This window comes from Corylus avellana, chromosome 9 (assembly GCF_965113065.1).
Source record: "Corylus avellana chromosome 9, dhCorAvel1.hap1.2, whole genome shotgun sequence".
NCBI classification, from domain to species: Eukaryota; Viridiplantae; Streptophyta; class Magnoliopsida; order Fagales; family Betulaceae; genus Corylus; species Corylus avellana.
The window spans coordinates 18,820,437-18,842,229 of record NC_142498.1 but is presented as its reverse complement, the minus strand read 5'-3'; the positions used below and the strand labels follow the sequence as shown (position 1 = coordinate 18,842,229).

Sequence of the window (21,793 nt, the reverse complement as noted above, 5' to 3'; positions counted from 1 at the left end):
GTAGTCTACCCGGCCCTTATTATATGCTTGATTCGCTTGAACGCAAATAATGTCAATATTTCTTTATTTTGTGTAATGCATGTTTGAACGCATTTAAGAAACTTCTTATTTTTTTTCCATTCATACTGAGAGGAACTTTCAATTTTAGTTGGATTAGATTTGTTAGAATATAGATACGTGTTTTTTATGTCTGCCCTAATCTTGATGGGGTATATTTCCGTTCCAACTTAACCAACCAAGTCATTTGGGAATGAGTATAGAGCCATTTACATGTCTTTTTGCATTGATTTGTTTTTTTTTTCTTGAGCAAATGAGTTATTGTACCAAGAATATAAATTGAATATATCATAGTGGATTGTATATGTTTAAAGTGGTTAACGTCATAAACTACTTAAAGTATGTCACGTCGGTTGTTAACCAGTGTAAATAGTAACATAGTACTACAATGATGCTAGGATTTACTGTAAGCTTAATCCAATTATCCTTTATGGCCATTTGGGAGAAAATGTATTAACTTGATGGGCTAAGAGAAATTGCAATTAAAGTTGTGGTCGCTAGGGTTGATAAGAAGAATACAGCAAGTGATCTCTTAAATAAAAAGCTTTAAGTCTCTTGTAGATTTTGGTTTCCTACAAGGATTTCAACTGCTTTTTAGTTAATGGGGCTTTAATTGGTGAAACGACTTTGTTGTTGATCCAATCTATAAGCTGATTTCAATGGAAAATGTCGTTTTCTCTCTTGCAGGCTGCGAGTAATGCTACAAGTCTCTATTGTGTCGCTTTTGAGTTCTTTCAAGAATGATGTGGTTATTAAATTCATCATTGAACTTGTGATCGATCATTATTAGATTTTGATCAAATGGTGAATTTAATAGCCATATCATTTTTGGATAGACTCAAGAAGAACATAAGAAGAACTTGTAGAATTACTCGCAGGCTGTAGCCAAACAAAATTGATATGCTGAAGACCCTTCTCTTTGATTCTCCCAGCGGGCCTTAGCTTAAGCCCAAACTTTCTCAGCCCAACAAGGCGCAGCACCCGGTCCAATCTCCCTACAAAGGCCTATTAGCTGATTATATAAAGCCCAAATCTGTTTTTCCCACTAACAGATTTCTAATAGCCCAACGATCCCAGCCCAATATAACGCACATTGCCAGTTAACCAGTTTTCTAACAAAAGCCCAGCTGTGTCTTTATTTAAGTAAACGCACAGTACTACTTATTGCCTTTCCGGCTGTTATCCACTGCATCCAGCTATCCTCCACTCAAAGTAGCTCCTCTGATATTTCTCCACGTGTTCCTTGGATCCTACTCAATGCAAGCTTCTATACTTCACGCCTTTTCCTTCCGTTTGCCGCCATCTCTGAAAACCCTAGAAGCCGCCATACATAACCGCCTACGCACATCCCTCCAGCGCCAAGCTCCCCTTCTTCAATTCTTCACGGGTGTTAAGTGAGCAAGCCGCTTGCGAGCGAGTTCGAGATCGGCTCGTATAATCTCGACTCTTTCTCGACTCGATTATTAAATGAAATGTTTGGTGAACATAAATTCTAACTCGAATATTAAACAAAACAAGTTTGGTTCGGTTAGACTTATGAGTAAGCTCATGTGTATATATATATATAACACATAATTAATTATAAATCTCATAATTATTAAAATCTTAAAATTGCATTTATATTTAAACGTTATAAAATGAAAAATTCTACACCCTTCGTGATCAAAGAGAGAGAGAGCAATCATTAAAAAGACTATAATTCAATTAGAGCAGACCAAAACGAAATGAAGAAGAATCAAGCAGAAACTATTGAGGGAGATTGCGAAAGACAGAAATTATTGAAGAATCAAACAGACTCAAATATTATCACTACCTGTTTGGTGAGCGAGAGTGACAGAGTGGGAAATGAGAGTTCAAGTGGAAGATGCGCTATGACTGGTAAGGGATATTGAGAGAGAGGCGTTAAAAAAATATTTTTTTTGCAGGGACGTTGTCCCAATGTAGTCTGAATATAACATGTTAACTTGTCTTACATTGCTAGGAAGACACAAATCCCTAAGTTTGCTTATCTATAAAAGGATGCATATTCTCTCTTTGAAACCAAGTGTCTTGCTGTATTGACTTAGGCTCCATACTCGACTAGCTAGGCTTAGCAAATGCTCATATGCAAGCTGGCTTCTTAAGCCGTTTAAAAGTATTTTAAGTTAATTTTTTTTAAAAAAAAATAAATAAATAAAAAATAAGATATAAGAGCCAACTCGTGAGTTGGCTCGGCTCGACTTATTATGAACTCGAGCTCGATTTTTTTAATTCACCCTTGAGCTCGAGCTCGAGTAAAATTTAAACGAGTCAAGCTTGAATAAGGGAAGCTCACTTAAGCTCGGCTTATTTACACCCCTTCACTTCTTCCCAAATGGTGGAGTATCAGCAGATCCTCTCCTTAGCGCGTTTGGTTACGCCTTCGCTCGTTCAATACCCATGCAGAGCCTTACGCCTCTGCACCACAGATGGGATCGAATTCTGGCTCTTCCGCTACTTCCCTATTTCCCCCAAACCCTAACCCTACAATTCTTTTGAATCCCTTGTTCGTGAAATCTTTACAACCGACGAATTGCTGTTCCGCTACTTCCCCTGCGTATTCGCCTGAATTATGCCAAGTAGATTATGCTACAATTTAAGAAGCATATACGTGTCATTTGTCATTCTGTGTCTTTTATCCACCGTTGAATTTGTATTTTGTAGGATCCATATCTTCACCAAAATATAAGTTTTACAAATCTAATAACTAATTTTTTTTTAAAATAAAATAAAATAAAATAAAAAAATAACAGAATAATGATGTTTAGACTTTCTTTATTTCTTTACCGATCATGTTAGCACATATTACCACTAGCTTTCTAAAACTTTGCAGGGAATCCAAGACATTTTGCAGTCTATCGAAAAAGTAGGACATGTTCTCTTGTAGCACAATAATTTTCGAATATATAATTATCTCATTCATGTGACTCTGAAACAAAGGTAGGACTTCTTTTCCATTTTTTATTTTCCTTTTATTTTTATTTTTTTTATGAATACAAAGGTAGCAGTTGACCTCAACCATAACCAACCAAACCATTGTTATTTAAGGTTCTCTCTCTCTCTCTCTCTTTTCTCGAGCCAATTTAACGATTTTCTAAAACATAAACTGCATCAGTAAACCGGATGTTTCAGCAGTTGTGTACATATATAGTGATGACGATGACAAGGAAAGGAGAAAATGCCAAAAATCGTACTCGGGAAGAATTCAAGAAACGAATGCCGTCAATTTTACCAAGACTTTGTGGGTAAAGAAAGTCAAGAAACGTGATAAGTACTGATTATTGGTATTTTATTCGGTAATAATCCAAGATTTTTGCAGCAAATTATAAAACCATATGATATGAGCGATATACTCATCTGGGTTTTCTGTACTGTACATTATACTGTTACAAAAAAGAGAAAAGAAAAGGATTAATTATTATTATTATTATTTTTTTTTTCTGATTGATAATTAGCTTGAAACCTCATCCAAAAGCTTATACCTTCTGGCCTTATTCCTGAACAACGGCCTCGCCGCTCCAATTCTGTTTGATATCTCCTCTGACCTTGTTCGCCTGAGCTTCTCCTCCATTCGAGCATTCGTGAGGATCCTCTTTCGGGCCGACGGCGACGGCGATGGCGATGGCGATGGCGATGGCGATCCATCCGGCGATCTCTGTTTCTTGATGGGGCCATTGAGTTTCAACTGCAGAGTAGTGCCTCTTTGACCCTTTAGATTCCCAAGATCGCCGTTTTTACGGTTCCTTATGTTGTTGTTGGTGTCGTCTTCTGCTGGGTTCTTGTTGGATGATGAAGAATTGGAAGAATTTTGTGACTTTTCTTTGGCGTCGTCCTTCTGAGTCAGACACCAATTGCAAATCCGGTAAGTCTCTGCCCTTGGATAGAGATTGCTACAGTACCTGTGAGATTGAATTGTTCAGAGCAAAGACCAATCAAATCAAATCAAAATCAAAATCCCAATCAAGTTTATGTTGGGTACCTGTGCTGCGATCTGAATTGGCAAACTTTGCATTGGAAAAGCTCGTAGGAGAAGCCATAATCCCCGCACATGCAACACTCGAGCCCTGCCTGCAGTGACGATGCAATCGTCTCCTTGCTTGTTGTCATAGCGCTTCTTTCATGGAGATAGATAGATAGATAGATAGAGAGAAAGAGAGAGAGATATAGAGCGCCGATGGATGGGGGGAGAAAAGATAGGCCGACTCCAGAAACACGTTTGACGGTGTTTATTGCGTCGCGTTAAATAAACTACTTCGGTATCATTTTCTAGTCGCCGTGCGTCAAACGTAAGAAAATAATTTAATAATGTTGCCAGATCAAACACAACGGGTACCACGACAATTTGACCACTTTAATTATGTGAAAATTATTTATATTAATTTTTTTTAATAATTTACACTGTTAATTATTATTAATTTAGACTGTTAATTGCTGTCGTAAAAGAATCTGAGGTAGAGTGACTGATTACACTTCTTTCCAAGTCAAGCCTTTATTGACGCTAGGAGAATAGTAGATGCTTATATATATATATATATATATATATATATATATATATATATATTTTAAAGGAGCCTAATTTGAAGCGGAAATCACCACATTTACTGGATTTACACAATTTTAAAAGTAATTAATATATATGAGAAATGCTTGACATTATTAAAAATTTTATTTTTGGTCATTTTTATCTTAGGTGGCATAACCTATTTTTCAGAAATTTATTAATTTTAAAATAGGTTATACCACGTAAGATTAAAATAGCCAAACATTTCTCAATATATATTTATCACAATTTCTCGTGTGTATCCGGAGTCTCCCTTGTTTGAAAGAGAGGCATCATCTAATTAAAAGAGTTGGGTGGATAGAAGGGGAGGAGGGTAGGTAGGAAAGTTCCGGTGCTTTTTTGTGAATAGGAAATGAGGAATTAATTTATAATTGGACCCTAATTGCTTGCTAATCAGGCAGAGATTGAGAAATGGGATTGTGACATCTTGCCTGAAAAGTAGGCATTGACTATTTAGGTATTAGGTATGCCTCTTTCCTTCTTCCATAACTCAAGTTATATTGATTTATGATTACCATACTTAACCCATCATGATTGATTGACTATATAGAGGAGGAGTAAACATTCATAATTCATAAACATCAATCTTTTTTTCTTTTACTGTCATTATTTATTTTTAAGTAAAAAATCAATGCAACACAAAGTATCAGCTCAAACCATATTGATTACGTATAAATCACATTTCATAATATGAAAAGAAAAAAAGAAAAGAAAAGAAAAGAAAAAAAACCTTGAATTTTGCTTCCTATGCTTATGCTTAGCTAAAAGTTATTTAGATCGAGTGTTACGAACAGCTCGAATTGCTTATTAAGAGGTGATTTATATCGAGTGCTATGAACTACTCATATTGCATGCATGCAATACGGATAGTTAAGTGCATCTAATCTCCATTCATTAAGAGATCAGCAATAACAAGTCATTCAATAAATAATTTTTTATTTTATTTTATTTTATTTTTTTAAAAAAACAAAAAACAAAAAAACATTGAGTAGTCATCTTAGTCATTAACTTTGCTATTTTAGATCACAAACTTCAACCAGTAAATTTGCTAGTCTTTTTCCCCTTCTAGCATTGGGTGCTAAGTATATACTCCCGCTTAACTATTAGAATTGTTAGGCTTTTCTTTCCCCCTCCGGCCCTCCCTAACTAATTTATATCTCTCCCATACTTAGAATGCTCTTAATATATCGCCATAAACTAAATTTATGGTCAAGAAAACACAATCTAACAATCCCGATTGTTTGACACTGCATAATACCATGAAACAAGACTTTTCAAATGTGACGAAACCAAATATAATATAACTTGTCAGACCGAACTAACTGCAATATAGACAGAAGTGGCATCTTTTGAATTTCGAGTCCAAACTTTGCCATAGACCATTATAATGGAATTAATAATCTTGTATAGTCTAGTACAGCTTGTGATTAATTTGGCCCGTAGGTTCATATCAAATTCATGCTATAAATGACAATGCCTATTATCTTATCTTATCTTTCATTTTTATTATATATATAGCATCACCTGAAATAGGTAACGTCATGAGATTTCTCAAGAAGACAATTAAAGATGTCACATGTGCGGATAATTGCTGGAAATATAAAAGTAACCGTCTCTGGAAGAAAAGGAGAGATTGCAAGGTATAGAAAGACATCTATCACTAAGTTCTTTTGAATTGAATTTGAAATTTTTTTTTTTCGCTGAGCAAATAAAGACCAACACAGACACGGTCGGTTTTTGTCATGTGATCCATGTGCTTCTACATGTTCCCTTTCTTCCGAATAACATGGACATCTCAGAGGATGCTCCCCCAACATCCAGAACTGTCCTCAACCAAGCACGTGTGCGAAGCTTCCTAATCATTCCCATCGCCTACAAAACAGGAAAAAAATTGTTCTTCCCTTCAGATTGTGTCTCTCACAACAACCTCCGGGAATAATGTCCACGCAGTTGTGCGCAAGATTCTGTAAAAGAACATTTTGCATTGCACATATGAGAGAGTTCACATAAAACTCACTAACCCAAGTAGCTGAACAACTCACACTTTTATTTAAACATGCAGGTATCATATACATTCTCCCACCATGTGCTACCCAAATTGCCAACCATTTGAGCAAAAAATTGCTAAAGATCTCAATCCAACTCTCTTCTTTTCTAATAGGATGCATGAATTGAATTATTCACGTGCATTAGATGAACTATAAGACATCAACATAAATAATGTGAGCGCAACCGGAAGATCCAGCGAAGACATCACGCCGCCCTCAATTCTCTTTTAGCAGTTGGCACTTGAAACTGCAACATGGCTATCTTTAGACATAGCAACATCACCCTTCTAGGGCTTTTATAAAAATGAAAATTTCCAACCACTATCTACATGAAATAGAGACTAAATGATGCCATGCCATAAGTTTTGTTGTAGCAGCATAAGTAGAGATGGAAGATAGGGAGATCAAATAAAAAGCAATCATCAGGAGCTCATTATTCAAACTTCTTCTGACCATAGAGAAGAAGTGAATTGTAGAATTCAAAATGCAACAGTACAGAATTTAAGCAAGAACCATGAGGAACACCCTTATGATAGTAATGATTAAATGATTGCAGCTGGCAATTGCACCATGATAAAAAAAAATTAAATAAAAAATATTGACAACAAAACACGAATGGGGAGTATTGTGCAGTTATACTCTGTACACCAACAAAAAAAAACTAAAACAAAAGGTTCAACTATACAAGAAAATTTCAGATATATTTTACCAAATAGAATGAACAAAAAATTGAAAATATATATATTTATGTGATACTAACAAAAAGCGCTCTAGGGCTAACCACATCATCACAGCTGTCCTCATTTAATCATAAATTTATTATTGCAGGACGCCAAAGGACTTCACAGTGTCAACTAATTTCCTATTAACAACGACATGGTTGCTTGTTTCTCCCCTTTCGCGCCTTTTGCATAATGAAGGAACTCCACCACTCAATTTACACTTAGACAGGCAGTATCTGTAATGGTACAAAAGTATAAATCAATCAGGCTCTGGAATATAACGTTCTTGTTTACAATTCTACAAACCAAATTCAAAGCTCCCCAGGCCCAGAATGTGTATGTAACGTACATCAGCCTGATGCTTGATGCTTCAGCATCATGATCTCACACCCTACCCACAGATTTGTTGAATTTAAGGAGCTTATATACAAGTAATGAAAAACATAAAAGTACTGCATATTAGAAGTTTCATACTTCAAAGTAAGCACTGCATATTAGAAGTTTCATACTTCAAAGTCAAAATTTACTTGTCACACGGAGCAAATAAATTTGTGGAAATTTTGTATTACACCTTATACCTCAAGATTCACTATTTGCTAAATTGGTAACTACAAAAACAATCCCCAGATTTCTCCTTAGGAGAATACAAGTATATTTTTCTTTCTTTTGTAAATTTTCAGAGACGAAGTACTAGTAAACACACACAACATATAAAAGAATATAGAGAGTTCTTAACTTACACGCATGCTGCAGTAAGGAACCTGATTAGCTCTGAGTACACTCAAACGGATGAAATGTACCTTCATTAAACTCATGCATTCGAAATCGCTCAAGAATTTCGAAAGGCCTGCACATTAACATGGTAATCCTCCCAGGTGAATGTAGCCATAGTAAGTAAGAAATCATGACAAGATAATGACATTAACAGAAGATATAATCTTTTATCACAAACATGGTTTGATGTTTACATGCTTGCTTACACTTTTATGTGACATGCATGCTAGTCTGCACCTTCAAAACTAAACCCCAAATCGTTTTCTTCTTTTTAACAGGTAAGTTTTCAGCCCAAAATCACCCCCTCTCTCTGCCCCGTTTGGGTATGAGGAAAACGATCATTCACTAAACCCCGGATCAATGCAGGCAATGTTAATGTATTTGGGTAAGTGTTTTGATGTGACATAAGGTGAGAATTGTTTTCTGAAGTGTATTCTAGTGGGATCCACATTGAAAAACATTTTTCCTATAGAGTAAAATAAAACAAAGTTTTTTAGGTGAGTACAAAAATAACAAATGCAAAGCCAACTCCTTATTTTATTTTTTTTTTTGAAAAAAAAGGTTGTGTGACCACCCTTAGTGGAAAAGAAGGATAGCTGTGCAACCACCCGTCTTGGTGTACGGCCACCTCTGACTAGGACAAGGGTGGCTGCACAGCCACCTCGTCTAGATAGGGGTGGCCATTTAACCACTCTAATCCTTTTTATTTTTTAATTTGTCAAAATATTCCTAGAACAAGGTATACAATTTTTTTATAAAAAGTGTTTTGTGTTGTTTAGTAATGTATTTGAGAAGAGTGAGAAATTCAAAATGAATACAAAAAACAAGAATAAAATATGTGGCAAACATAGCCATTAAAATTGAGTTTAGTTTTTTTTTAAAGATATTGATATAATGCATTCCATTCAAGAGAAAAAACTAATTCTATTCCTTGGTGAAAGACAAACTACAAAAATATCTCAAAAACTATATAAGAAACATCACTTTACAACATCAAACTTTTGAAATTCTCTTTCCCTTTTCAAAACAGTCGTTTGTTATTTTTATTAACTATTATTTTGAAAAATATATCTCCGCAACAAGGTACGGCTTAAAGTTTGATGGCTAGGAAAGGTCATTTTATTATCTGGTCTCTCCTCTCTCAATTCGAAAAATGGGTATCTATGTGTGTATATAGTAAAGGGAATGGGGATATTGAAGAGAGTGATTCCCACAAATAAGAGTGCGATTGAGAAATAACAGAGGGGATCGAGAAATAACAAAGGGCTTCAAGATATGCATTGTTTTGTCTTACCTCAGACTTTAAAAATAAAATCATTCTATCCGGTCTTTTGTGAAGTAAATGAGCATGAGAGAGAAAAAAGAGAAAGGAGACAGCCGCGAGCCGCACAAACTGCTCACAATTTTGGAGTGCCGCAAGGCAATGAGAGAATTAGAGAGATTTCTCTTTTGTCAAAATTTTCTATTGTGTGGGAGTGAGTTTTGGGTTTTGAGTTGTTTTTCCTTTACCACTCTTTGTACTAAGAAAGAGAACAAACCAATGGACAACATTTTTCACTTTTATTCCCAAAAATCCCTTTACCTGAATAATTGCACAATTAAACCAAGCATTTAAATGAACAGGTCGATGACATAATTTGAGTATTAAAAAACATTTGTTTAATCATATTTCTTAACCAACGCAATCCTAGCCCTATCTTATTTTTCTTGGGGCAGAGAAACTCTGACATGGGGCAAACCCACATGCTAAGAGGCTAGCGAGAAAGGAAACTCACTGACATAAGTAGGACCAGCTATTTCCATAATAATGTACTAGCCAATAAAGTATGTAGATAAACCATCAGAATAATGATCTACTAAAATATCAGGTGGAAATGACTCCAGACGCCTTACAGGAAAGCTTCACGATTACGGCATAATTTGCGTTGATTGTTTTCCATGGTGACCAGCACATCAGCAGTTTCTGGTCGTTCTGCTCCACCTGCTACAATTGATGGAACAGGAGCACTTGGAGTCCATATCTAGAACAACACCACCAAAATTCAGAAATTATCCTTGTCTGCTCTACCATATAGACTACTTCTAATCACCCTCACCTTTATCGTGTTGTCAATCCCACTAGTTGCCACAACAGAATCAAATGGATGGCACTGGACGCAGTTCACAACTATGGAAGGACATGAAAAAAAAGAAAGAAAAAAATACAATTAATTAAGAGACTACTACAGTCAGTAACTAATCCCATTCAGCTTGTAGTCAAGAAAACACTACCAGCATCATCTCCAAGAAGCATTTTTATCAGTCTACCGGTTTTCTTTTCCCAGATAAACCATCTCCCATCATCACTTCCACTTGCAACATACTCACCTATAAATCATCATAGAAACATTGTCATATAAGGGAGCTATTACTACATTATATTGCCTGTGGACTCAAACTCATTCATTGAACCTGAAAGATGCATGACTCACAGGTTACAACCAAGATAATCAGTAATTAACATTAAACAAGGATCAATATCTGAAAGGTACAACTCTTAGTGGTAATCTTGTAGTTTTTACATTTGTACTAAAATACATACCAAGACGCCAACCACTCTATGGTTGTATTCTCACAATCTTTTACATTTTCTATCTGGTTATTAACACCAAATGGTAATGTTTCCTGATTCTATGAAGTCGTTGTCCTGTCTTTTGTTAATATCTCTATCCCACAAGTGGCAAGGGCCAGATTTGGTCCAGTGTTATCTGGCAAGTCTACATGTGGGAGAGAATGTTACTGTTGATCTTTTTGTGAGACCGATATATGGTGAAACAAGTACTGAATAAAAGAAGTTTCCAAAAATCATTAGCATTTGAAATTAAACATCAGTGCAATCGTAACTTGCATAGGATGATCCAATGATAATAAAGACCAGTACTGAAGAAAAGTACCTTTCTGGCCAAGAAAACTGGCCTGTTTTATGTCAGTTCCAACATTACAGTGACCAACGTATCTCTGCTTCATATCAATTACTGGCTCAGGCTGCAGCAACAGAAGCATGACATAAATAGCCAAAGCTAGATGAATGGGAAGATCCATAACATATAAAGAGAACAAAAAGATTTAAAATTTGGGGCTACCTATTTACTACACCTGTAGGTTCCCGTTAATTGGCAATTGAAATGGTTGATCCAATTATAAAGGTGAGATATTAAGCAAAACATAACATTTATGAAAGGCAAATCTAGAAACAATTGAATGTATATAAAAAAAACATGGAAGTGAACCTGATAAGATATCCTGTCATTTTGTGATGATGAAGAAGGTGATCCACATGTTCCATTTGCGCCAGCACTTTCTCTTGGTGAATCACCCCTTCGATGAAATCTCACATTTAAACTCCCATGAAGAATGTTTGATTCAACGTCATGGCCTTCATCGCCAGATATTGAAGTTTCAAAGTCCAACTCCACTTCCTCATCGTAATCAGAATCTTCTCTTTCAGATCTTGGTCCGTCTTGCGAAGCATCACTATTAGCCTCTGATCGGTAGAGTATATCACTTAATGAGAGTATTTTTCCACCTCTCAATTCAGACCTTGGCACTCCATCATTTGCTTTATTATTTTTTTCAGCTTCAACTAGTCATGCAATCATGCTGTTAGATTTACATAATGCCATGAAATTAAAAATAAAACAAAAAGATATTGTATGACGTGGTCTCTCACAAAAAATCATTCGTATTCACATTGACTTGGGTACTCATTTATTTGGTACCTCCCAGGTTGCAGGGTGATGGTACTCTGCCTAAATAGTACAGTACAGAAACACTTTCCAAGGGCTAAATTGAACATGGGTTTTTGCATATACAAAATATAAAATGTGGTGGCCAAGTTTCTAGGCAAGCATTTCCATATTCATAATATAACATGTCATAACCATTACAAGCATGACACTATCCTCCTAGACCTGTTCACGCAGTGATGATAGCTGGCAAATCTATCTTGCACTAGATTACACATGCTAAATTCCACCTTCCAAAGAATATCTTCTTTTATCTCATATGAAAAGTTCCTAGTGCAGAGAAAACTGAATGTGCAAAGTCAGAAGTGAAAGGAAACCATGCAAATGATACATATTAATCCTTATCCAAAAGCCTTTTCAATCAAATCTCAAAACTACTTCTACCAATTCACAAATGCTAAGTCCCTCTTTGTTGCCTAAAAATTGAAATCTGTGATACAATGCTAATAACATTAGAGTTTGCTTAAAGCAGGCAACTCGCCTCACTTCCAAAAAATAAGAATATAGTGCTGCTATACAAGATGACAGAATTGCTTTGAAACAAAACTTTGCTGCCATCAGCAATCTATGTCCCATATTTGATAGTTAAATAATGGACAGGAGGCCTATGATCGTGCGATCAATCCAAAGGGAAGATCTTTCATTTCAAAAATCTTAGGCTACAGAAAATAGAAGACTTTGATCCATATAATATTTCGAAATTTATTAGCCCCTTCTGATTAAAAAAGGAGAAGCTGCTGACAAGTTATGCCTTGTTCAGTTTTTTTTTTTTTTTTAATAACAAGTTATGGCATTGTTAGGGCAGATTGCATCTCTTGCTTTGCCCCCTATGCGGTGAGGTACAAGTTTATGTTACCACACAACCTCTGCATAAACGAAAAGGAAATCTTTTTCCATTTAATGGCAATAAAAAAGAAAATCAGATTAAGTCACATACTCATTAAGCAATAGAGATAAGATCACTGCCCCCTTATGGCATTAGACAACAGAGGTAAAGTGATAAACTAGCATAATAAGAAGTTAAATTCCAGAACTATGATGGTGCCAGTATAAACTGCAGTTTACACCAACAATTGACAAATGGTATGCACCAATTAGTGCAATAATAAACGTAGAAGGGCATAGACATAAACCTGCAGCAAGATCTTTTTTGACATTCTCCACTCTTTCTGCCACTTTAGAATTTGACGGGGCCAAATATTGGGCTGCAATGGCGAAGTCTAGTGCGTCTTTATGTTTGCCTAACTGCAAGAAATAAGAATTAGGAACTAATAATAATGCCTGACTGGAGGGGCAGATTCAGTAATCAAATTCGCATGCCTAGACGATAAGGGTTTTCTCACAGTTCCCAGTGCAGCATAATACACACAACTAAGTTTCCATCGCATTCTGTGAAAGCACCTAGACCAGAAGAATATTGTGTAGTTGCAAGCTCTATACTATACAAATTATGAGCACCATATATTGGATAAATGTGACATCAGAAGCTTGCATACAATTTGCTATGCATCACCTAGCATTACAAGGACCTCACTCATAATAATCTTGACTCATCCTGCTTGGTTAACTGAAAGAAACCTACTTTTAACTGTAGTCATTTATGAGATAAGTTAAAAAATCTGATAGGAAGTAAGGCCTAGAAATGGGATTTGACGAACTGTGGCCAATCTGGGCAACCAAACCAAAGAGGCACACAATCAAGTCAGCTGGAGTTGCTTGGGCACCTAGTGACAATTATGCTGTGATCATATGCTCAATTGCAGTAAGTGCCTCAAAATCACCTGCGATAGAGCTTCAGACATATGGCAAAGTGCTCGAAACGAGGAATTATCAATTCTCTGGGCATTGTAGCAATCTCTTATAGCCATATGAGCATCATTTTTCCACTTCCGCTGGAAAGGGAAAAATAAGAAAAAAATAATACACAGATAAATATCAAATGAATGAGTCTGAACTTCCAACCAAGTAACTTGTTAGAAAACCTTGAGCAATAAAGCAGCACGTAGACATAGACATCCATGCTTTAGCTTGGGCTCAATGTCACGACAACATCCATCCAAAATCTCATTGCAAGCCTCAATTCCATAGAAGCAATTTGTTGCCTCCTCTAAGGATTTTTCCGCAATTTTAATTAGTTTCCTGCGCTTTTCAAGCTGTAACAACTATGTCAGACAAGCCAAAACATGTTTTGGAAATTATCAGACAACCATTTATTAAAAACAAATCTACACCAATAACAGAGACATGGTTACCAAAGAATACCTAAATAAGCAAAGATGCATACCGTTGTGGCAACATTGCCTTTTCTAGTATGACAGCTTGGGAGGATATTGGACACTGGTGACTGCAATTCTGCCCCATTGAGAATAGGCGTGAAGCTCATCAGCTTTGAAACATCTCCTGAAGTATATTGCATAGCGCTCCTGCTAGCTATGAATTTCAAAAACTTGAGCATATCAGCTTAACAACTTTGCTAATCTAACTGTACCAAATAACATGAATATCGACTAATAAGCAAAATGAAGATACAAAAACTATAGTGATACAACTGGATTATTTTGCATGTCTAAACTACAATATATTTAGATCTTAAACCAAAACTCATGCTAGCGGGTTAGTCAACCTGAAAATGATACCCATTTCACATCAACAACAGATTCAATCACATTATCATTATGACCTTCAAAAAGAAGTACTAAACTGAAAATCTTTTAGGAAATTCATAACAGCCAGCAATTAGAGGTTTAGAGCCAGTAAGTTTCATCTCTAATGCCTATAACTGTACCCACTAAGGAAGCTTAACAAACATTGAAAAGTATGCATGTATATCCAACAATCTCCCTTCCTCGCCCCCCCCCCCCCCCCCCCCCCCCTTTCTTTTGGATAAGAAAGAATAAATTCATTTTAAAAGGAGAAAGATCATACACAGAAAGATTGCTAGAACTACTACTACTACTAAAGAATGACAAATATCCCACAATCTCTTGGAGAAGGAATAAATCAATAAATAAAAACCTCGATTCAAGAAAGCAATATGGAGATGTAGTCATGAAGTTTGCAAATGAATTGTTCTTGCATTGGAAAATAAATTTTTTACAAAGTGAAAACTGAGGTTGTCAACTGTTTCAAAAATTCAAATTATTCTGGTGCCTTATCAAACCAAAGAGGTAATCAAGTTGAAGCTTTTGAGGTCTAACACAAGAAGCTTTTGAGTTCTTGCACATAACTAAATTTCTTAGGAATTAATGATCAAAGGCATCTCCTAAGAACCAATTACAATGCATGTGCATTACAGTATATCAACAAGGCATGTGGTGAAGAAACTAAACACATGATTCTTCAGTCAAAACTGTTTTTATCCCCACATTCATTAGTCAATAGCCCCAAATGAAACAACCAAGTATCGTAAAGGCATTACTATATCTTAATCAAATGAGATGTCTCGTGCCCTTAGATATTCTCTACCTACCTACTTGTGTACGTTTTGGGTACAGGTACCCTTTTGTTGAAGGCAATTCAATTGCATAGGAGTGAAGGATTTTGGGAGAATAAACATACCATTATTTACATCCATCAGGTACACATGCTCTCCACTATAACTAAGGAGAACCTCTTCTCCCATTGGACTAAATGTAACATGAGTGAGGTGCACGCTTGTACGCCCCTGGAAAAAAGGAGAGAGAGAGAGAGAGAGAGAACAAAGATCATACTTCTATAATTATGCTTCTTGTGTGGATCTAAGTATGCTAGCTTACATATGAAACATGATCAAAAGATGTATCATAAGCAATAGAAAAGAAGAAAAAAATAAAAGATAAATTAAGTGATGGGGTGGCCGCGAGCCACCCCTAGGTGGTTTGGGGCAAACCCCTTGGGGGTGGTCAGAAGTCACCCCGAGGGTGGCAAACCACCCTTGGGATGGCTTCCAGCCACCCCTTCAATTTTTTTATTTTTAAAATTTTAAATTGAATTAATAAAAAAATTATTATGCTGACATGGTAAAACGGTGTGTTTTAACCAATCTAACGGCAGTTAAAAAATTTTGACAGTAGGAATTTTCTTGGCATTTCGATTGACCCAGGGAGCAAATTTTCGGAAAAAAAAAAAACTTAGGGAGAATTTAATTTTGGCGCGTTGACCCAAGGACTTCTAATATATTTACCCAAAATAATATTATATCAGTGCAGCAATTAAATAAGAACTAGGAGTAATAATAATATGGTGCAATAGTAGTCATTAGGAACTTCTGAACTCACTCGCTCAGAGAGATGCATCGGGCAGAAATAGTTAACACAAGGAGGTGGTGACATCCTATTCTGACAAGAGGACAGTGGTGGCAGCATCCTTCTATCATATAAACGTGCAAATGAATCGCTGCAAACATTCAGGAATCAGAGATCTGTAGGAACAGAGTATGTTTGTTGGGGAGAGGGGGAAGGAGGGAGAGATCTTAAGCAAATAGTATTAATCAACAATAAAGTACCTCCCACCAACAAGGAGCAAATGAGGTCTAGTGGAACTGATATCGCAAGATTTTAGAGCAAGAATTTGTTTAGGAGGATCCGAAAGTGACCTCTTTGCTCCACACCGCAAGTCAAGCTGCCATTATGTATTAAATGAGAAAAACAATGATTTCCAAGGAATTCAGCTGGAGGGGACAATTCAAACAGAAAGCACCTCAGAGTCAGAAATGCAAAAGATTCATAAGTTAAGAAAACTAGAAAGTATATTTCCTGTGCCAATATGTAAATATAGCCAAAGGCAACTACAATGTGGACAACGGCCTACTGTCTCGAACGTAAGGTCTCTCACTCATGTTGGTTCCATGAGATCCCTCTCATATTAGGGTTTCCATGTAAACTTCCGCAAGAAAAATAAATCTGCAATATTTGAGATACTTTTCAGAGTACCATGACAGAAGTAAAAACATTGAGTTGTGTAACCACTTGAACATAAAGAAGCAAAAATTCATAGAATTATAGATTTCAATTGTTAGAACTAGTACACTTCGACGAAAGGCAAATTGGGTTTAGGTCACAATCAAGAGAAAATTATTCGTTAAATACGCACATAGTTTCTAAGGTCTTATACAGGAAGGATTATACGTGTCCTTTTCATTTACGGTGTCTTAATGGCTGACAACTAACATGTAATATTTCTTCCACCCTAAATATCAATATGTGGACAAGAAAAGCAATGCCATATGTACATCTAAAAGGAACAATTACGCAAAGTCAATAGCATCAAGCCAACACCTGACAAGCATATGGAAGCCAAGCTCTATAGCAAGCATGTGCCAATAACCATGCAATATGCTGCTAGGAAATATTTTAAATGCCACTGGATAACTCATTTGTCAACAAAGGCAATTGGAAATTTCAGAATGCATTCAATGATAAAAGATGAATGGGAAAAAAGATACAATTGTATATGCCACTTACTAGAACATTGCGACATTCTTGACGAGAAGATCCAGCTGGAGGACAAGATGTTCCCTCTCGAAAATCATGCTGTCTCAAAGTTCCATCTTCACTAGCACTCCACACCACATTGGGGTTTCCAACTTCAACCTGCGACCAAAAAAGGGCTGGTAGACATTATTAGAAGCAAAAGCAACTAAATGACTGTTAAGATTTACCACAATAAAAAATCACACACTTATGATTCTATTTAAGCATGTTAACAATAGCAGCAAACTAACTCTCTTTACAATGATTTTAAACAAAATTCTTACAGCTAATTTTTTTACTCTTCTAGTGTGACACTGATACAGGGCAGATGGAGGAATAACATTATCATCTGATCCTCTCCCACTTAAGCGAGACAAATTAAATAACCGCACCTGCAAAAGAATCAGTAAGTGCAATTCACCAATGATATCTGACAGCACACATACAGCATCAACCTATAAACTTATAAACTGATTAGAAAGATACTTCTGCATCTCCAGCTCCAGAGACTACAAGCTCATCAGAGGTTTCAGGCACAAACTTTGTACAGAATATGTTTGCAGAATGCCCCGTCTCTATAGAATGCAAAAGCTTCCGGCTAGAGTAGCTCCAAATATTAAGCTGCATGAAAACTGAGCATTAATAATCATATGGCAATATGTGTACATAAGAGGGTTGGAGAAACAGCATAGAAAATCTAGCATCCCTAGCTGATAAGTCAATTAGCTAAATAGCACTCTCCCCTAATTCATTTCATCAAAGACACCCTTATGGAGGAAGTATGGTCACACTCTGGAGCAATTATCATGAAACTACTGCAGAAAATAATGCACTGTAAGTACATATCACCACAACAATAAAATTCTGCATAAGGTAATGCATGTTGTAATTGATAATCACAGGGATTGCAATAACTTCGTCTAGCCTCTACATCCTCTTCTGTTAGGAGCCATCAGGTTGGCATTCTAGCTGCTGCTCCTAAAAAATCATTATTTTGCCTCTCATGACTCCAGCGATGAAACATTTTTGCAATCTTCGGACAAAATGCTCACTCGCTCCATCAAGTAACTCAAAATTTTCATTGCACAGTGATGTGACAAAATATACAAATCACCAAAGAGAAATGTTAGGGATACCAAATCTTTTACCAAGAGATTGGTACCAAAATGATGTGGAGCTTATTCATTGGAGAAGATCAAAACAATTAATCAAGAGAAATGCTACAGATACCAATAAATAAGATCCACACCATTTTGATACCCATCTCTTGGTAAAAAATTTGGTACCCATAGCATTTCTTAATCACCAATTATCTATTTGCATTTTTCAAGACACCAAAGTACCAAACCACTTCTTATTCACAAGACTAATTTTTTATGAATTTAACATAATGATGTGGCATGAAGCACATGATAAATCACTCAAAGCAAATGGCTAGGGTTTATCAACAAGGCTTATCAGGAAATTTTTAGAAAATAAAGAGGAATAGAGAATGCAATTAAAAAATATATATAAAAAAATTAAAAAATAAATTTAAAAAAAAAAAAAAAAAAAAAATGTGCCTGCTCTGATAAAATATGATACCAATACATAGCACATGTGAAATTTTATCATGCATAGCACATAATACTTAGATAATGCAAAAATAGGTCACACAAGCTCCAATGTAACCGAATGAGAAATACAATGACACCTATTCTCAATCAATAGAGAGTAAATTTCAACTTCTAAATATAAAAGGAAGAGTAATGCTATTTTTCAATTCAATTTATTACACCAATTTCACATTAGCAGATGTGGCATGTTTTAAATGGCTTCCCATATCAACCACTTAAAAAAAAAAGATGTTAGCCACTTAAAACAAGTCACATCAGCTGGTGTGAAATGAACGTTATAAATGGATATAAAGAGTAACATTAATCTAAAAAGAATCATACCCTTGTGTCATCTGATCCAGATATCAAAAGAGAACCTTTGGAATTCCAAGCCACAGCATTAACACAACCTTGATGCCCCTAATGAGAGAGAGAGAGAGAGAGAGAGAAGAGAAAAAGGTGATAAATACAGTAATTTTTAAAATATGGTAGGAACTAAGAGACCAAATACTTTTTTTTATAAGTAAACTAAGAGACCAAATACTATATTACACATAGTTTTATATAATGATTAAAATGCCGTCAGTCCTTAGTATGGCACTCCTTTTTGGTAATCACTATTGCACGGTCCTAGTAGTCACAAATTAGCAAGGGCTTTCACATAACAAATCTTCATGGCTTCTTTAAGGAGATATTGGTTGAACTCTTAATGGCTGTTTTTGAGCATAGTAGAAAAATATAATTTTGATTCAGCATAGTTTTGGTATTTCAATAAAAAATAATAATAATTCTAGAATGCCTTAAACTTCCATATTGGTTTGATCCACATAGACATTTTAAAATCTATTATATACATTGACAGGATCATAAGGAAAAGTAAGAAATTCGAGATTACATAAATAGAGTACAACGAGAAAAAATAAAAAAATAAAAAAAATAAAAACACGAAAGAGACAATATGAATATGTAATAAGGCCACATAAACCATGACCATTGCATTGTTCACTCAAAAAATTAAATGCTAAATAATACTAACCTCCATTACTTTTTCAAGGGAGAGCCTCCGTATCATTGATGAGTGCATCTGTAAACTGTGATTAACATCCTATATGGGTACCAAAATATTCTCTTAGACCTTGAATAAAGAAGAATTATTTATCACATAAAATATCGAAAACCTATGTAAATCAAAATCTATGCCCCGGGTGGCAATATGACATAAACTAGTGGAAGATGCTATAAACAAATGATAGAAAGCCAGAAATGCTATAAACAAACAAATGCTAGAAAAAGAAAAAGTCAAGATATTCAATTCCCCAAGAGGATCGTTTGGGATAAATCTAGAGGAATATCGATGCAAATTTAATCACTTTAATTTATAGGACAAAATTTATCCATAAAAATTCCTTCCTTTTTTTTTCTTTTTGAAAAACATAATGAAATACAAGGAAAACGTCACATTAGGTATCACAACAAAATCCACCCAAAGCTTCACAATGTTAAAACGCATAACTGAGGAAACCTTGTCCCAAAACAAACAAAAGTGCTCACAACATTGCATTCTTGCCAGTCTCTATTATAAGAGCAATATTACCTGCTCTAAAAATGACAATCTTAGGGCAAAATGAACAACACACCATAGCACGTAGCTGAATCATCTATCTTATACTTGCTTTAAATTGTATCTTGTTCCATCATCACGTTCAGAATATTAACAAGAAATAATTAGAATTCTCCGGTTATTAAAAAAAAAAAAAGTACCAAATTCAAACTCTCGATTATGACTACACACCCACATTACTAAATCACATCAAGATGTACTTGACACTCTCCCCAACCTCACATAACCCCAATCTTTCATAACAAATTCAGGTTCACCGAGCCTTAACATGATAAGAAATTAATCGTCCGGCAATTCAACGAAAGTGCGTGCACCACTTATAAACAAAATACGAGCAAGAAGTACTCATGAGCACCTAATACTCAATCGAAAACTTCAAGAACTGTGACGTCAGACAAGCAAGTTTCAAATAAATTCAGACCGAGCAACTCCTTAACCCTCCTATTCCCTTCCTAGTTCATATGATTCATATGCCAATCGACTAAAATTGAATGAATGCCTCTATTCATCCAAAGCATGGTTCACTCGCAGTGCAAAAGTGGAATAGGGATTCAAACGCAAAAGTTCAAAAACAAATTCGATTCACAGAGAAATAACATCAGCAATAATCCAATTATCACAGAAATGGAAAAATACTCGGCCAACGTCGAAGCGACGGGTCTCGAGCCTATCGTAGATGTTTCCGTCGTGGAAACCAAACGACTCCATTGAATGAGCTCCGAGAAACCCCTCCCGAAAACCCCACCCCCGATCGCCTCCGATAGCCGCTTTGATCAGCTCCTGGAAAAGGCGGTTCCGAACCTTCTGTCTAACTGCTTCGGCAACTTTCTTTATCTCGGGCGCATCCGAATAAGGATCGGCTTTTTTAGTTTTATTTTTTAGTCTATGAGTTTTCCCATATACGTGACTCGTGCGTTGGCTCTTCACAGCTCCACGGGACCCTTCCAGTTGGTGTCCATGTGTTTCATTCTATGCCTTATAGAATAAGTTATGAAATAGGATTACTTACAACTTATTGCCTTGTATTTATATTATTTTGAGAAATGTTAAAAGTTAACAAATTTTTTATAAAGAGAGACTTACTTAAATAAAATAATTAATTAAAATAAATGTAATCGTACCAATGAATGACATATCAATTTGTTGAGATTTTCTTGGTAAA

The 21,793-nt window shown here is 35.7% G+C and overlaps 2 protein-coding genes across 4 annotated transcripts; both read right to left on the bottom strand.

Annotated features, from left to right (window-relative positions):
• Positions 1-3,345: 3,345 nt before the first annotated feature.
• Positions 3,346-4,311, bottom strand: LOC132190295 (uncharacterized). 2 transcript variants are annotated; one of them, XM_059605241.2, is made up of 3 exons: positions 4,055-4,311; positions 3,558-3,974; positions 3,346-3,458 (listed from the first exon to the last, which is right to left on the bottom strand). In XM_059605241.2, exons 1-3 carry the CDS (start codon positions 4,180-4,182, stop codon positions 3,365-3,367), a joined length of 639 nt encoding a protein of 212 aa, XP_059461224.1. In that variant the 5' UTR covers positions 4,183-4,311; the 3' UTR covers positions 3,346-3,364. The 2 variants fall into 2 exon arrangements, with proteins under 2 accessions (XP_059461224.1, XP_088366751.1); XM_088510625.1 differs by having other exon boundaries at positions 3,346-3,974; positions 4,055-4,309.
• A 2,026-nt stretch (positions 4,312-6,337) lies between these two features.
• ASG2 (transducin family protein / WD-40 repeat family protein) lies at positions 6,338-21,499 on the bottom strand. Of its 2 annotated transcripts, none has more exons than XM_059603779.2 (20): positions 21,268-21,499; positions 20,047-20,115; positions 19,353-19,430; positions 17,902-18,036; positions 17,700-17,807; positions 17,407-17,535; positions 16,449-16,564; positions 16,222-16,339; positions 15,524-15,629; positions 14,250-14,395; positions 13,948-14,118; positions 13,747-13,857; positions 13,099-13,210; positions 11,450-11,802; positions 11,114-11,204; positions 10,452-10,547; positions 10,277-10,347; positions 10,074-10,201; positions 8,147-8,253; positions 6,338-6,508 (listed from the first exon to the last, which is right to left on the bottom strand). In XM_059603779.2, the coding sequence occupies exons 1-19, from the start codon at positions 21,337-21,339 to the stop codon at positions 8,172-8,174; spliced, it is 2,292 nt and encodes a 763-aa protein (XP_059459762.2). In that variant the 5' UTR covers positions 21,340-21,499; the 3' UTR covers positions 6,338-6,508; positions 8,147-8,171. The 2 variants fall into 2 exon arrangements, with proteins under 2 accessions (XP_059459762.2, XP_059459761.2); XM_059603778.2 differs by lacking the exon at positions 6,338-6,508 and adding an exon at positions 7,341-7,642 and having other exon boundaries at positions 21,268-21,497.
• Positions 21,500-21,793: the final 294 nt, after the last annotated feature.

Coding starts and splice junctions, on each gene's coding strand:
- ASG2 (XM_059603779.2), bottom strand. CDS start 21,339: ATGGAGTCGTTTGGTTTCCACGACGGAAACATCTACGATAGGCTCGAG. Junction 11,205..11,449: donor ATGACAGGATATCTTATCAG/GTTCACTTCCAT, acceptor CTGTTGCTGCAG/CCTGAGCCAGTAATTGATAT. Junction 10,548..11,113: donor CAGTTTTCTTGGCCAGAAAG/GTACTTTTCTTC, acceptor GATGATTTATAG/GTGAGTATGTTGCAAGTGGA.
- LOC132190295 (XM_059605241.2), bottom strand. CDS start 4,182: ATGACAACAAGCAAGGAGACGATTGCATCGTCACTGCAGGCAGGGCTC. Junction 3,975..4,054: donor CAATTCAGATCGCAGCACAG/GTACCCAACATA, acceptor TCAATCTCACAG/GTACTGTAGCAATCTCTATC. Junction 3,459..3,557: donor TTCAGGAATAAGGCCAGAAG/GTATAAGCTTTT, acceptor TTTTTGTAACAG/TATAATGTACAGTACAGAAA.